This window comes from Lingula anatina, chromosome 6 (genome assembly GCF_051362555.1).
Source record: "Lingula anatina isolate TDL-2025a chromosome 6, LinAna3.0, whole genome shotgun sequence".
In the NCBI taxonomy this organism is placed as follows: domain Eukaryota; kingdom Metazoa; phylum Brachiopoda; class Lingulata; order Lingulida; family Lingulidae; genus Lingula; species Lingula anatina.
In genome coordinates, this window is record NC_141772.1 from 5,973,672 (window position 1) to 5,989,764 (window position 16,093).

Consider the following 16,093-nt stretch of genomic DNA (forward strand, 5'->3'; position numbering starts at 1 on the left):
GTTGATCTGAGAATCGCATCTGACGCACGAGTACGATGGTAACTCTAACGTATGGACACTAGTAGGCCTATCTTGCACACCTTGCCCGGTAGAAAAAAGAACCCGCAATGACGCATGCGTAATCGACTTATGACGACTGCAATAACGACTACATACAAGCATGGCCCATATTAGGAGGTCGCTGATAAGATATACGATGACATGCCTTTAAATGCTTTAGGGATCAATGTTCAATCAGTTGACGTGTGACCCACTACTTGGGAATGTCGGCAATCTAGACTTTAAGTTCGTCTGGACCGCAAACGAAACTGTCACAACGCGAGGTCATATTTGGGGATTTTGACGATCTCTGTGGAGTAGGGTTTTTGCGAACTCTTTGAAGTAATCACAAGATTATAATTCTTTGAATAAAGGCCATGGAAAAGCAAGTCAAGTTTGTGTTCACATGTGTAATAGCTTTGCTGGCAATCGTATCATCAGGTATGTAAAATGAACTGCTTAACAGTCAATATTTTTTTACAGTTTACAGAATACTTTTAAAATGCACACAATGTGCGTTATAGAGACCCTTGTAGTCATTAAACTTACTGTTCTGGAAGTTTTGAATATTTTACCTTAGTCACTAAGGTTTATTCCTACCAAAAACCTAATATAAAAAAGTAACGGGTATTAAAGTAAGGTCCATATATGGGGTTGGTTCCTGCTGTCTATTCTACCTGTATGGCTATAATAATAATAATAATAATAATAATAATATTAATAGTGAGGTTATTCAAACATAGCAACCAAAAAGTTGAAGTTGTACAGAAATGAATAAGTAAAAAAATTGCATATTACATAGAAAAAAAGGATGTACATTGTACAATAAGACCAAAATGAGTTTGCAAATAGAACACATATTCGTTTTTTTTCTTTAACAATATCTTGAGCAAATCTAGTCAAAGGAGTAAATTCAATTAGGCCACACTTTTTTATATTTATGGATGACATCCTGCGCGCGCACCGATTTTCGTCCGTTCTCCAAACCCCCCCCCCCCCCCCCCCCCCCAAGGAAGTCGGTTGTCGCAAACGTCGTTATTTGAATTTGCCGAAAAATGCAATCGGCAATCTTCGGCTAATTCTGCAAGCTCCATACTGTCATTGTCGACTGCGGAGACATCCGAGTAGTTCCGAGTGCGGAAAATGAGCTTTCTGCGCATGCGTATTATCACCACGTGGAAATATGGCCGCTTTGCCGTCAAATTCATCTCTAGCATTAATTTCAAAATACACGACAATTAAAGTCATAAAGAGAATGGGGGCCGTCGTTTTGGATTGGTTTGCCATTGATATTGAACATGGAGATATCACCTTTTTACAATTATACGAAAGGCTGGCCGCGGCCAGCGATCATCGCCCGGAAAATTTCAGTAACATTCTGTCCAAAGCAGCACATACCAGGTTTTTTTTTTGGTCGAAAAAAGGGTCGACAAGAGCGTCGTGGTATTTGGTGGAATGGCCACCCGATAGTTTGCTGCTACGTGTGAGTCGAAGTAGACAAAATGGCATCGACCGAAATTACCCTTTTTTAGATTTGGTAGTAGGAAGCAAAGACCTATCTTTGCTTCATTTTTTTAACAATTCTGTGAAGTGTTCACAATGCTTTAATTTTCTGAGAGTACAAATAAAAACACGCTGTTTATTTGATATTTGTTTTATTGATTGCTATACCAACAGAATGCATGAAATAACCTTAAAGGGTTTGCTTCATGCCGTCAGAATGGCCTGAACGGAACATATTCTTCAGAAAACATGCCCAACTAACGATATCTTAACCCAAATACACAAATTAAAAGCTCATTTTGTAAATTTTTGGCTTTAAAAAACGTCCTATTTGCTCGGCCTGGGAGTTAATGAGCTACGTGGTCACGTGGTCCAATGACGACAATCGAGCCACTGGAGAACAGAGCGTGCTTAGCTGTCAAACTGAGCTGCATTGTCTACCTGTAAGATGACTTCTCTATCTGGCTTCTGATAAAAGTTTATACTCATTCAAATCTCTTACCCGAGGGGTCTAAATCCTCGTGAAGCTGTGTAAAACCATTTCCCGTCTAGTCATTTCTTTAACAAGCATTTCATTATGGTTATCCCAAGTTGTATAAAACACTGCATTTGAATGAGTTAAGGGAAATGTTGATTATTGCATATGAGGTCCATGTTTTTTGTGAAATTCAATTTATTTTATTAAACCGCTGACACTCCGTCTTGCATACTTTTATTAAACTGAGGTAAACAATGCCCGTTACCTTGACAAGTCCTATCTTAATCATCCATCTAACTGGAACTTCCTTTACCTCTTAATTAGAGGGTTAAATGGCATTCAATTTGTCTTGCTTGTATCGAACGCACTCTCTATGTAAGCTTTACTCCAGTTATCTCAGGTAAAAATCTACCTGTGCGTTAGTTACAAAGCGCAGCTCCCGTAGACCTGGGGGTACTAGATAAAATCTGAACACCAGGTTTATCGAGGAGCTAGAGAAAGAAAGGAAGAATTTTTCCTGCACAACTTCATAGGAATTTTAACACGGACTTGATCCAGCTTAGACCTCCAAACTAACAGGGTGACATGGGCAATTTTCACAAACAAATCATAAAACTATATTTCAGTTAACCGCCTTTAAAATAAATATACCGTTCTGGGTAAATTAAAATAGTTATTAAATCGCAAGAATATTTTTGACTTAAATGATGATTTTATTATTAATGGAAATTAAGCTACTATATGAGGTACATTTGCTGTGATTACGGTACGCTGTCCTTCATGTTTTGCGTAAGTCTACATTTTGCTGTATCTGCTTGTAATCTTTTTAAATATGTGCGTACAATTTTTGCAGGTCTGGTTACCCCCCTGTTATGTGATGAGAGTATTAATTTGGCAATTAGTTCCTTAGCTTATTTGAATAGAATTGCAGTGTAAAATTTTCAACAAGATGTTGGCGAAATAGCCCATTACTCTTTGTAGGTATTTCCCCCGTCAAAGTTTGTCTAAAATTATCTTTCAATCTTTACTCTTTCAAAGACAGTATAAAGTTACCTGACATATTTTCGTGTAAACTTAATGACAAGCCAAGTGTCTCCAGTTCATTCCGTACTCAATTTTACCCAAGCAATTTTTTTTCTTGAGTAGATCTTTATAATAGCACGGTGTTATAAGCTTACAAATTTGCAAAAAAAAAAAAAAAAAAAAAAAAAAAAAAAAAAAAAAAAAAATGCGTACTGACGCAGAATTTGCGTTTCAAGTTATAAAATGATCAATTATTTAATATTTCAGATGAAATAATCTTCAGAAACAAATCCTCAAAGCATAAACGAATTAGGATAACGAACCATTTTATTATAGCAGTTCCCATTTTTCTTTAATATAACGCTCTTTTTCCTGTTTTTCCTCAACACGTTTTCTTCCACGGAAGCTTCAAGATACCCTGAGAGCAATTTCTTTTATTAATGTTCGCGACCGTGTTTGAACTTAATTGTTTAAGTATTGATATTTAACGTCATTTACAAATACCAATAAAATTACCCCATGAAATAAATGAGATATATTGAAAAATATGAAAGCCCACCAAGACGAGTTTCATACCTGTTATTACCTGGCTTGGGAATTGCAGCGGTGCATAATTAACAGGTTTGTTGTAAACGAGCTTTTGGTCAACTACAATGCATTTAAAATGCATCAGCAATCAGTAAGTTTGCCGACTGATTACAGTTAATCTGAAAGACTACCAGCTCTTGATATGATCTAAACCACCTGAGGTGACCATGATCTAGAGCATCGCAACTATTGTCACCGAAGTTAGTAAGTAAGTCACGGAAGACCGTCACAGACAAAGAAAGATTGTCAACGAGAGCTGCAATTTTGCTGAATCCCACGGCAACACACCGAGGCATAACGAAAATTCCTCAACTCCGTTCTACACAACTTTCCTTAACTTCTCCGTCTGTATGCAACATGCAGCTCAGAGTCTCATAGACCTTTATCGTGATTGTCGTCACAGTACCACGTGACCCAGATCTGTTGCTTCATTTTTGCATATTGAGGTGAGGTTTACTAAAACGCTTTTTTTCTACTAATAGATTGTTTTTATAATTTTTAAATGGCGGGGATCGATTAAAACATACCTCTAGTGTATAGATTGAGTGCTGTATCTTCAAAATTCGAGAAATGGATTTTTACATGAACATTGTCCTTTAAATAGATTTGGTAATATGCAGCATACATGTACAGGGTATATATTCATGACTTTTTACCTTTCCACGAAGTAGGCCCTATTCACAATGCTTTAATATTTTGAGAGAATGGATAAAGACATGTTGTTAGTTTGATACGTGTTTCTGTGGTAAATTAGTGTTTCCAGCTGTGTACTGAAAACATAACTTTTCTTAAGCATTTTTTTGGACTTTTTTTTCGCCCGCTCGCACCGATTTTGGGGTCCCCAGAGGATATGTCATCCATAAAAATAAAAAAAGTGTGGCCTTATGATTAAATAAAAATAACGATGAAAATAAAGGAAGTAAAGAGGGATGGCAGATTAATTATATAAAGCGTCTGTATGGTTCCTTGATTTTATGAAACATGTTACTAGTGACAGTAACCAAACAGCATAACATTCACAATAATAATTTGATCAAGTTCATATTTATTTTTTAGTTTAATGCTTATTTTAGCCCATCTTTTTTACTTTTCCAGTGAGCGGGAGCGAATATTGCTGCCCATATTACACGTCATCTGGTAGTTACAGAAGCTCGTTCTACTGTTTCGACTACTGCTGCGGGACATCTACCAGTAAATACTGCTGTTCCTCGTCCTATGACAGATACTACCCGAGTTATTCCTATAGTTGGTTATGCCCAACTGCGACAAAAGGTTCGTACTCGGTACATGTACATTTTGTACAGTAAAGTTATCCTTTTGATCAATGAAATACATATTACCTTGGTCACTAAGGTTTATTCCTACCAAAAACCGTTGCGAAATTCCTTAATCCGTTTTTACGTCCTACATTTCTGTTTATACTTTCACGAATGATTCAACCAGTTTCTAGCTATTTTCCGTATAAGATAGGTGACTCAAAATTAAAAACAATTCATTCAAAACCATTGGAAAATTATGATGACTGTGCATCTTCTTCTTTTTTCTTAGAGCGCATTCTCAATGAATTAAGCCAGGCTTTACAAAGCCGGTTACCTAAAAATGGCGGACGTACATGAAAGAAAAACCGCCTAATCTTTTAATAGTCTCTCCGCCTCTCACACGCCTCCCCACACGTCGTCCCTGCAGTAATTAAGTCTCGGCTCCGAACATTAATATTTCCGTGAATATCTCTGGTGATATTATCTCCGTAGATAGTCGATTCATTGCTGGTCTACGGGCCAAATTATTCCTTTTTCGTCTCTGTTTTCAAAGATAATAGAACAGAAGAGCTTTTTTCCTTCGATCGCCTTCAGCCGCCATGCTTTCTTCACCACGAGTTTAACTGATGAGCATGCGCACTTAATATTTCTCAGGTAGCTTCCGCATGGCGAACGGAGCCGAGATTTAATTACTGTACCCCGCAGGGACGACGTGTGGGGAGGCGGAGAGACTATTAAAAGATTAGGCGGTTTTTCTTTCATGTACGTCCGCCATTTTTAGGTCACCGGCTTTGTAAAGCCTGGCTTAATTCGTTGAGAATGCGCTCTTACAGATGATTTATTTGTATCACCTCTCAAATATATCTACTGTAATGACCTAAATAATTAAATATGGACATATAGTGAATTGTTTCACATTCATTAAAGATTTCTCGCCAACTCGTCGGAATGACCTAAACGGAGTATATTCTTCAGAAAACATGTCCAACTAACGATATCTTTATCCAAATACACAAATTAAAAGCTCATTTGGTAAATTTTAGGCTTTAAAATGCACGTGGTCGAGTTTTACCTTTACCACGTTTTTCTTCCACAGAAGTAATGCCTGGGCATACGCATACTTCAAGATACCCCGAGAGCAATCACTGTCATTAAGGCTCGCGACCGTGTTTGAACTCACTTATTTTAAATATCCATATTAAACGTTATTTAAAAATACCAATAACATTACCCCATGAAATAAAAGATATATATTTAAAAAATATTAAAGCCAACCAAGAATGTGACAGGTTGAGTTACCTGTTATTACCTGGCTTGGGAAGTGCGGCGGTGCGTAATAAACAGGTTTTATCGTAGACTAGCTATTAGTCAACTATCATGCATTTAAAATACATCAGCAGTTAACTGCTAGTAAGCTTGTCAAATGATGACAGTTAATTTGAAAGACTTTCAACTTTTGATATGATCTAAACTACTTGAGGCGACCATAATCTCGAGTATCACATCTATTGTCACCGAAGTTAGTTAATAATTCACGGAAGACCGTCACAGTCAAAGAAAGAAGATTGTCAACGAGTGCTACTTTTAGGTGAATCCCACGGCAACACACCGAGGCATAACGAAAATTGCCCAACCCCTACAACACAACTTTCCTAAACTTCTCTGTCTGTATTTAGTCTGTATGCAGCTCAGCTGAGTCTCAAAAACCTTTATGGTCTTTTTCGTCAAAGTACCACGTGACCCAGATCTGTTGCTTCATTTTTGGCATATTGAGGTGAGGTTAATAAACACGCTTTTTACTACCAATAGATTGTTTTTATACATTTCAAAAGGTGGGGATCGATTAAAACATATCTCTAGTGTATTCTTGCAGTCGGTTTCCGGCCTACTTAACCCAGAACGAGGCTCTCATTTTAGGATAAGGGTAAAACATAAGCTTGCGCCCATTACTATCCGTTTACACCAGATACATGTTGTATTTACTTAATAGGCATGTTTTATCGTCTGTATCGAGTATATCTGTAAACAAATACGCGTGACAACTGTTTGTTGATATTTACTTAGCCTACGTATTAAGCTCAAGGAAATAGCCATCAAAGGGATTTTCTAGCGTCAGTGGCGACTTTATCAATGATGGTGGTGTACGATTTTTAAAGCAATTTTTCCTACTGGGACACTATGACCAATACGTACCAGTTCCTTAATATACAGTCGGAATTCTTGTTTAATAAAATCATTATCTAAATAAAGAAAGTCATCATATTCATATTATTTTTAGAAGTCTCAATTTGAAAGATTTGATAAGCTAGAAAAGTGGGCTTGGGTAGCATTGCTTGTCGTGTTCAAAGTAGTAATGCAATTAATTTGCTTTCACAAAGAAGTTTTATTTGTCAATGCTATGTTTTTCATTTAAATTTCATTTTCTTCTGTTGCCTGGATTATGTTTGAAGAGACTGTAAAATACTTTTTCACCCTTTATAATTTCTGCAAAAACGTAAAAATATTTAACTAGAGGCCTGCCAAAATCATTTTTCATAAATAGATTCATCCATAATTATCCAATTAAACAAAAAGTTTTAACCAAATTCACTCAGCTTTAATGCTACTGGAAGGGGGGGCAATAATCACCAATAGCTTACAAGTTTTATCTTAAGTTTTCATAACTGGAAATAATTTGAAAAACAGCAATAATGCTCTCTAAATATTCTATTTTTCTTTATTTCTGAATGAGAGCCCCTTTTTAATACTTTTAAGTTGTCAAAATCTAAAATTCCTTTTCAAAGACAAATACAATAACCACACCTGTAAAGATCATATCTGTTTTAGTTCTATTCACTATAATGACGTCCACAGATAAAATCACTTTCTTCTAAATAAACCACCTCAAAGGGCTCTATGATTGTTTAAAGATCCAGGTAAGTTCTGTACCATCGCTATCAGTGGACAGATTTATTTGATAACAAAGCCATTGCAACCCCTTACCTGAAAAACAATCAGAACTGTCATTGCAGCTCATATGATTACAGTGTAAGAGAGGTGAATTTCAATCGCTAATAAAATCTGCATCAATCCTAGAAAAGGTACTTGATGGCCATTTCCTGACACTGAATGCCTATGTTGATATAATCAAACAGTTGTCAAGCTTTATTATCTACCGGTGTCAGAGATACAAACGATCAAATTTCATCATTTTAACGTAGGGAGTAATGGGGCTAACCGATTGTTTTACCCTAGTCGGGGCGTGGTGGCCATCTTGTGACGTCATGCCGACCGTAAGATTGAGTGCTGAATCTTCAAAATTCGAGTAATGGATTTTTACGTGTCTAGAATCCTTTAATGATATTTTATTCTTATCCAGAAACGCGGTGTTGTGTTTTTGTTAATTCAAAAGTTTTGATAAGCTTGTGGCGAATTTTGAACACAAATATATTCAGTACATGTACTGTAGATACGAAACAATGGTGAAATAGATTTTTATTCACAATCTCACTTGAATCATGGACATAATGAGATGCTATCCAAACGTATCTGATAACAAGATAATGCAATGTAGCAAGCCAATTACAGAGGTGAGACTTAAATCACAAAAATGATCAAGATCCACTTTTATGACCATTACCCAAGTAAATATATTCACGAAGTTTGCATGTGTACATGTCCACATTTATACTTGAATTAAAAGACCAATGAGGGTGTTTGTCAATCGTCTCTATGCTGTTTAGGGACTCCAATTTAAAGATGAAAAACTATTAATTATCATTCTCAAAGTGGAGCAGATCGTAGCCGGTAATATATATATATATATATATATATATATATATATATATATATATATATATATATATATATATATATATATACTTCAGAGCAGTGTTATATCAACTTTGATAAAAGAATATCAAAAGGCCCACAAGTGCGTTTTTGTGCGTAATGAATACGTGTGTGGTGCCATATTGCAATGAGAGCCCATAGTAAAAGTTAAAAAAATAATAATTATCATTCTCAGACTGGAGCAGACCGTAGCCGGTAATGTGTTAATATATATATATATATATATATATATATATATATATATATATATATATATATATATATATACTTCAGAGCAGTGTTAATGTCAACTTTGATAAAACAATATTTAAAGACCCACAGGTGCGTTTTTGTGGGTCACGAATGCGTGTTTGATGCCCCATTGCAACGAGAGCCCATATTGAATGTTTAAAATATTAATTATCATTACATAATTCGGGCTCACCTAAGCAAGTAACATAAACCTATTCATATAGCACACAGCAGTGTAAATGCCACCTTTATCTAAACCGTACGTAAAAAATAACAGACCTAAAACGCTGTCAGCGAGTTGAATAAATCGGAGAGGAATTGCGTCATTTTAATTCAAGACACGATTGAAGGTTTCATTATTGCCGCGTCTCAGGCTTAATTCTCACAAAGAGAGAAAAGCTTGACTCTAAAAATATTTTCCAATCAGGTCATAGCTGAAAACAAGTATACTACACTACAATTGTACAATTTTGAATGCTCATTTTACGGCAACAAACAAGATTGCCTTTACCACATAGGGCATTTTGAATTCCTCCATGAATAAACATATCAAATTCTCACATAGTTTCCAAATTGACAGAACAAATTGTACTTATACTTCATCTCTATAATTTTATTGTCTCATCCACCCGAAAGATTGACTCACGTACGTTACCGCGAGCTACCTGCCCAAATGACACAAAAACTCATCGACAACTGCAATTGAAAAGAAATTAAGCTGTAAAGAAATACCGGATAGGGATAGCCAAAATTAAAAAAAGTAACGGGTACTGAAGTGAGGTCCATATATGGGGATGCTTCCTGCTGCCTATGCTACCTGTATGACCATGCATAATAATAATAATAATAATAATAATAATAATAATAATAATAATAATGAAATATTTTAAATATAAATATTAAAATTATTAAATATTTACAAAGAATGAAGGATGTACAATAAGACCAAATGAGTACGAAAATAGAACACAGACTCTCTATTTTCTTAAACAATATCTTGCGCAAATATAATCAAATGTAGATACATTTAAATCATTAAAATGGTTAAATGAAAAAACGATAAAAATAAAGGAAGGGAAGAGGGTGGTACATTAATCATGCAAAGTGTCTGTATGTTTCCTTCATTTAAGGAAACATGCTACTAGTAACATTTACTGAGTACAAAACAGCATAACATTCAAAATTATAATTTTAGCCCATCTTCTTAATTTTTCAAGTGAGCGGGGGTGATTATTGCTGCCCATATTACACAGAAGATGGCACTTACACACCAGCGTTCTACTGTGAGCAATACTGCTGCGGGACGTCTTTCAGTAAATACTGCTGTGAAACGTCTCATTGGAGACTCATGACAGACAGTTATCCGTTTACATGGAACTGCCCCGCCGTCACAGGTTCGTATATAATAAGAGTGGAACAAAATTTTCACTTCGTCAGTATACAATGTTCTGGTACATGTTTGCCACCTTCGACGTTAATTGAAAACGGTGTGGTAGGACCATTTGAGTTTTGACCTTCATTTTTTCCACCTCTGTATTTACAGTCCGTACGGTAGGTTCAGGAGAACATTGTTGCATGCGCATATTACACGTCATCTGGCAGTTACAGAAGCTCGTTCTACTGTTCCCAGTACTGCTGCGGGACATCTACCAGTAAATACTGCTGTTCCGCGTACCTGGGAATTATATCTGATATAATTCCCTGCTCGTACTTAAGCAGATATTATAGGAGTTATACCTATAGCTGGTAATGCCCGCTCGCCACTCCACCCACCCCCACAACAGGTGGGTTTGTAATAATAATGATAATCGATTAAATTTTTCATTTGGTCTGTGTGTATACTGGTGCATGTTATCTACTATCGACGTTCCCACCCTTTGTTATGTTATGGTTCCCACCATTTAAGTTCTGACCTTGACCTTTCTATTACCTTTGTATTTACAGCTAATTCAGGAGAATATTGCTGCGCATATTACACGTCATCTGGCAGGTTCAGAAGCTACTTCCACTGTCCCAAGTTCTGTTGCGGGACATCTATCAGTAAATACTGCTGTACCTCATCCTATAACAGATATTATAGGAGTTATACCTCTCTTATAAACTGCCCCGCCCCCTTAAATACCTGGATTAGCTGGAGCAGCTCGACTACTACATCAGGCAGCATAAATGTGTATATATACATTTTTTCTTTCAAATTATCTTCAGTTGCTCTCTCTCTCTCTCTCTCTCTCATTATGTTAATTCTTTAACTCACTTGAGAGGCTTTCGACATGTAATAGTGCTATCAAAATAAATGTAATTCAATAATCATAATCGTTACATTTTGATCGTTTTGCATAATGAAGAAGCCGTGCTCTTCATAATATATCCTGCTGATTCAGACTGATATAATTTCTTTCATTTCTTTATATATAGTACCGGTGCTATAGTTGGCTCTGTAGTCGGTTTCATCGCCCTGTGTGTCATCATAGGAGTCGCCATTGGTTGCAAAACCGGATGCTGTGGAAAAAGGAGACGGACAGGTAAGACAGAATGAAACACGTTCACGTGTTTTTTTTTTTTTTTTTTTTTTTTTTTTTTTTTTTTTTTGAGGGGGGTAAAGCAGGACAAAAGACGCAAAGACGCATAATGGATATTATATGATGGAGGATGACGAGACGTAAAGGGTTGCTAAACGTGGTTAACACGTGGTCCTAGCAAAGGAGGTCGAGTTCTAGAAACGTCACTGGGCTGCAGAATTCAACAAAACCCTTTACCGAGTAGGCTGCTGTATCATGGAATGCTGAAATCAAACATTGTTTTGCCATTTTTGTTACAGTGTATGGTATACGTTGTAAAGAGCAACAAAGAGAAAAGAGTTGTAAACGAGACATAATTGCATCTTGAACTACTACATGTACAGTGTATCGGTAGTATCCACGGCCGTACTAATTTGTGAGTTCTAATGCGTTTATCAGAACCTAAAGTACTGTCACAAAACGGATGTCAATTACTGTTTACTACCGTGGATGCTGTAAATTTCTTTACAGTGACCAGACCCCCGGGTTATGGCATAGCAACGTTGAACACGCCGCCGACTACGCAAGATTCCTCAGTCGGGTACGCCCCACCACCAACAAATACAGCGTATGGGCCAGGAATACCTCAACCGAATGAGGCTTATGAACCAGAAAAACAGCCACCGTATACAGGGCCAGGAAGTCACCCTGAACAGCCGCCAGACGCAGAGCTTGGGCCAGGAATTCCACCTCCCAGTAACGCATTTGGACCAGGATCGCCACCCGATGGAGAAGCAGCGCCACTGGACGGTTATGATGCTCCCCCTCCCCCATACCCAGGCACAGATGATACTTACGCCCTACTCCAACGTTAATTCATCTGGCGCAGATAAACTTCAATGACTACAGTGTGCCGGGTGTGGCAGGAGTGGTAGTCAAGGGAATGGAAGCAAATTTCGAGCCCACGCTTGAATTAAGCGTACAAAATTATATTAGTTTAGGACATTCATCTCATATGTATATGTAAAGGTACATAACAATATGATTAGTACAGGTTGGGGTTAATCGAGGTATTGGTGTTAGTATATGGGACGAATGCCACCTGTACAAAGTAATGGGGAACGGACTATGGTTTCTAGCGGACTACCATTCTTGTCACAATTGCTGACTACGGGCCTGTGAAGCAAGTTTCCTTTAATTGGTGTTTTAAACCAAATGAATATAAAGGGATTTATGTCTAACTCTGAATGTGTATCCGGTGTTAGTTTCTTAAACAGTGCCTGGTGATTGCAGCTTTTCTGTATATAGAAGAGATTGTCGTCAATTGCTTATGTATTCAAGAAAGTGATTAGACCTTATGTGTTTATATATAGTTCCCCATATCTTTTACTGAGTATTAGTCCAATCATTAAATTAACTGGAGCTTGAATTCTTCGTGCAAATGTAAATTCAGCAAATATATTGATGACCAAAATGTGATTGGACACCACCAAATGTGATTTTATATATCGACTGCTTGCTATGTTTTTTTATGTTTAAGTGATTATTTCGTGTCTGTTGTTAAACTTAACATAAGATGTACCGTTTCGATGGCCTTGTCTTACCGAGAGTTTTTTTAAAGTTAATGTTTTGATGTAAATTAATCTATCCATGTCGATTAATGAGTATTAAGGTAGGACTTTAAAAAATATGGAGAAAAACTGCTGTGAACTTTTTGAACTTTTAATCAAATGATTTTAAGGTTTTCCTTTTTATATAATGTATAAGTTACCGAATTATGAATGTTTTTTCATCATTTAAGTGACGGGGTCCCACTTACAAAAATGACGTGTTTTATTTAACTTTAAATTCTATGCCTTTCTATATATTCAAGCCATATATTTTTGTTACGATATATATATATGCTTCTTTTTCATGTTTAAACCAAATGTATGTCTGGCAAAGTATTCTCTTTTCGTTTGACCTAGATGTAAAATATTTTGAAAATATTTGAAATGTTTATCTTTGTATATGTTCTGCGAACGGTAAAAGAGAATATCTACTACTTAACTTACAAGAAACGTATGGTTATCATAAATAGTACAAGCAACTTACTTCGAATGCTTAGCTGTTACGAATAGTTGTAAAACTGTTGTATAGGTAATGAAAATTGAAAATTTCAACTTACATAAAACATCGGATAATTGAAATGAGATAATTATAAAAATAGTGATTATACAGCATCCTATGAAATCCTTTGGGTCAGGTTTTACAGTGCATAAAATCTCTTGTCATAAAAGGATATATATATATAAACCAACCGTGATTCTTCACCAATTGGCATCATTGGCATCATCTACTCCATTATTTGTTAATAACATTCAAACTTTACTTCTAGCTTTGTCTTCAACAATAAACTTGAGCGCACCCTTGTTTTTAAACCACACATTTTTTTAAACATGAATTTAGGACTGATGGTATCTATGGAAGGTGTTTGGCGAAAAAAGTCTTTATTCTGATTCTTAATTTGTATCTCAGCATTTGTTGAAAAGTGTGTTTATATACATTTGTTCTTTCGTTGTTGAAAATTCTTCATGCACTGTCAATGGTTTTTCACATGATTGTTCTCTTGCAAACTCTTTTACTCGTCATTTTTCATCAGAACGATGGAATTGCTAATAGGCGGTACACGTACACTTATTGCAGCTACTGCAGCGTAGCAATATTGAATTATTGATTTACTTTGTTCATTATTATCCTTTATGCCTTGTACTTCTTTCTTGGTTGATAATGGAAGACTGCAAGTGTCGTGTTTTTGTCTGGTTGTTCTGTCTTATTCATACTGGTGTAGCGTAAATAAATTGCAAATTAGAATGAAGTGGAAGTGACAGGCAATGACCTTGTTCTAACAAGGCACATCATATAAAAAGCCTCAACGATACAAACATTGAGTGAAAGTTATTTTTCATAAGTTCCATAAGCTTTTCACAATCATTTTTATTCATGATTTAAGTCTTGCCCTTTGATTTAAAAATTCATCTGTATAGATAAATTAACATAATTTCACATATACTTATACATAAACTTGAATAAGATATCATGGCTAAAGAGACGTTTCGTAACTTTAACAAGACACAAAATAAATGCCCAAAAACACATTTGTAGCTTGAAATATAAAATTATATTTGGTGTTTTACCTTCACGTCTCAGTTATCAGCACATTTGCTGATTATAAATTTACATCTGTAAGTACAAGATTCTCTCTCGTAAGTTTAAAAACAGGTTTAACGAATTGCAGTAAAAGAGTATTTTAGCGATGTGAGACTAATCAAATTGTTGAAAGTGCATGTACTGAATACATCACTGTAATAAAAGAGAACCGGTATACTATAGTCATTAATAGTGAAGTCTAAGTGGTATCTACATTTTCGTTGGAGGGGGGTATTCAGCGTCCGTGCCCGGATATGGGGGAAGAGGGTCTTCATAACAGGCCGTATGTGTTGCCTGTGTTTTTGAGCTATAGGCGACGTTCGCTGGTTGAGGTGCCCCTGGCCTACACGCTGTATTTGGTGGCGGGGCATACTTGCCTGGGTACCCTTGCGTTGTCGAGGTCGTGTTCAACATTACTGTGTCGTTTTCTGGGGGATTGGTCACTGTAAAGAAATTTACAATACCCACTGTGGTTAATAGTGTTTCTCATCAATGTAATATCATTATCTCAGCTTAAAATGACACTTATGATTCGCACACATGAAAAACATAAGATCTCAAGAATACCTTAGTCATTGAATCAAAAATGGAATAAAACAAATGCAACGGATTTTAGTGCAGGGACGGGTCGAAGAATGGTTTTTTAGGCAAAATTTGCTCCCCCCCCCCACCCCGAGGATTTTTAGGTGGGTTATTCCCGTATTGTAGGCCTATACCTTTAACCCCATTCAAAAACCCGGTCGTACCTAGCTTTTTTAATGTGTATTCCACTTTCGCCCCCCCCCCTTTTTTTAAAATTCAGTTACATGTAACACACATCAACTGTCTTTGTTTTTCTTACCTGTCCCTCGCTTTTGCTTGCGCCATCGGTTTGCACAGCATATGGTACCTCCTATGACGAGCCACAGGACGACCAAACCGGCCACAATGCCAACTACTGTTCCGCCACTGCAAAGACATTGTTTCAGTCTTTATCAGAAACTTATATGGGCCTACTTGGAAGCACGATTTCATCATTAGACAAAACAAAAATGAAATGACCATAGATTGTACAGGTTAAGAAAGTCGTATGAGTGAAATAAAAAAAAACTACGGATGCACATCTTTTAAAAGAAAAAAAACATGAACGTACGCAGTTGAGAAGTCTGATGGGCGACTCGTGCTCGAACTCGAGCCGCTCCAGTCGCTCCAGCAGATCCGGTCGCTCCTGCTGCCCCAGCTACTCCAGCTACTTGGATTCTTCGTGGGGGTGGGGCACGAAGAAAGATAGGTATAACTTGGGCTATATCTGTCTCTGAATGAACGGCAGCAGTATTTTTTGTAGATGTCCCCCAGCAGTGCTTTGGGCAGAAGAACGATTTTCTGTATGTGCCATATGCAGTGAAATATGCGCAGCAATATTCACCTCCGCTCACTAAAAAGTAAATACGATGAATAAAATGCAGAGCAGGTCT

The 16,093-nt window shown here is 36.7% G+C and overlaps 1 protein-coding gene across 1 annotated transcript; it reads left to right on the top strand.

The window, feature by feature from the left end:
* Positions 1–234: 234 nt before the first annotated feature.
* Positions 235–14,341, top strand: LOC106165141 (uncharacterized). Its single transcript, XM_087014833.1, has 6 exons — positions 235–480; positions 4,727–4,903; positions 10,170–10,346; positions 10,897–11,122; positions 11,368–11,474; positions 11,982–14,341. Exons 1-6 carry the CDS (start codon positions 417–419, stop codon positions 12,323–12,325), a joined length of 1,095 nt encoding a protein of 364 aa, XP_086870959.1. The 5' UTR covers positions 235–416; the 3' UTR covers positions 12,326–14,341.
* The last annotated feature ends 1,752 nt before the right edge of the window (positions 14,342–16,093 follow it).

Excerpts from the sequence above, each read along its gene's own strand:
- LOC106165141 (XM_087014833.1), top strand. The coding sequence starts at position 417 with ATGGAAAAGCAAGTCAAGTTTGTGTTCACATGTGTAATAGCTTTGCTG. Across the intron at positions 481-4,726 it reads GCTGGCAATCGTATCATCAG|TGAGCGGGAGCGAATATTGC; the intron begins GTATGTAAAATG and ends TTACTTTTCCAG. Across the intron at positions 11,123-11,367 it reads ACATCAGGCAGCATAAATGT|TACCGGTGCTATAGTTGGCT; the intron begins GTATATATACAT and ends CTTTATATATAG.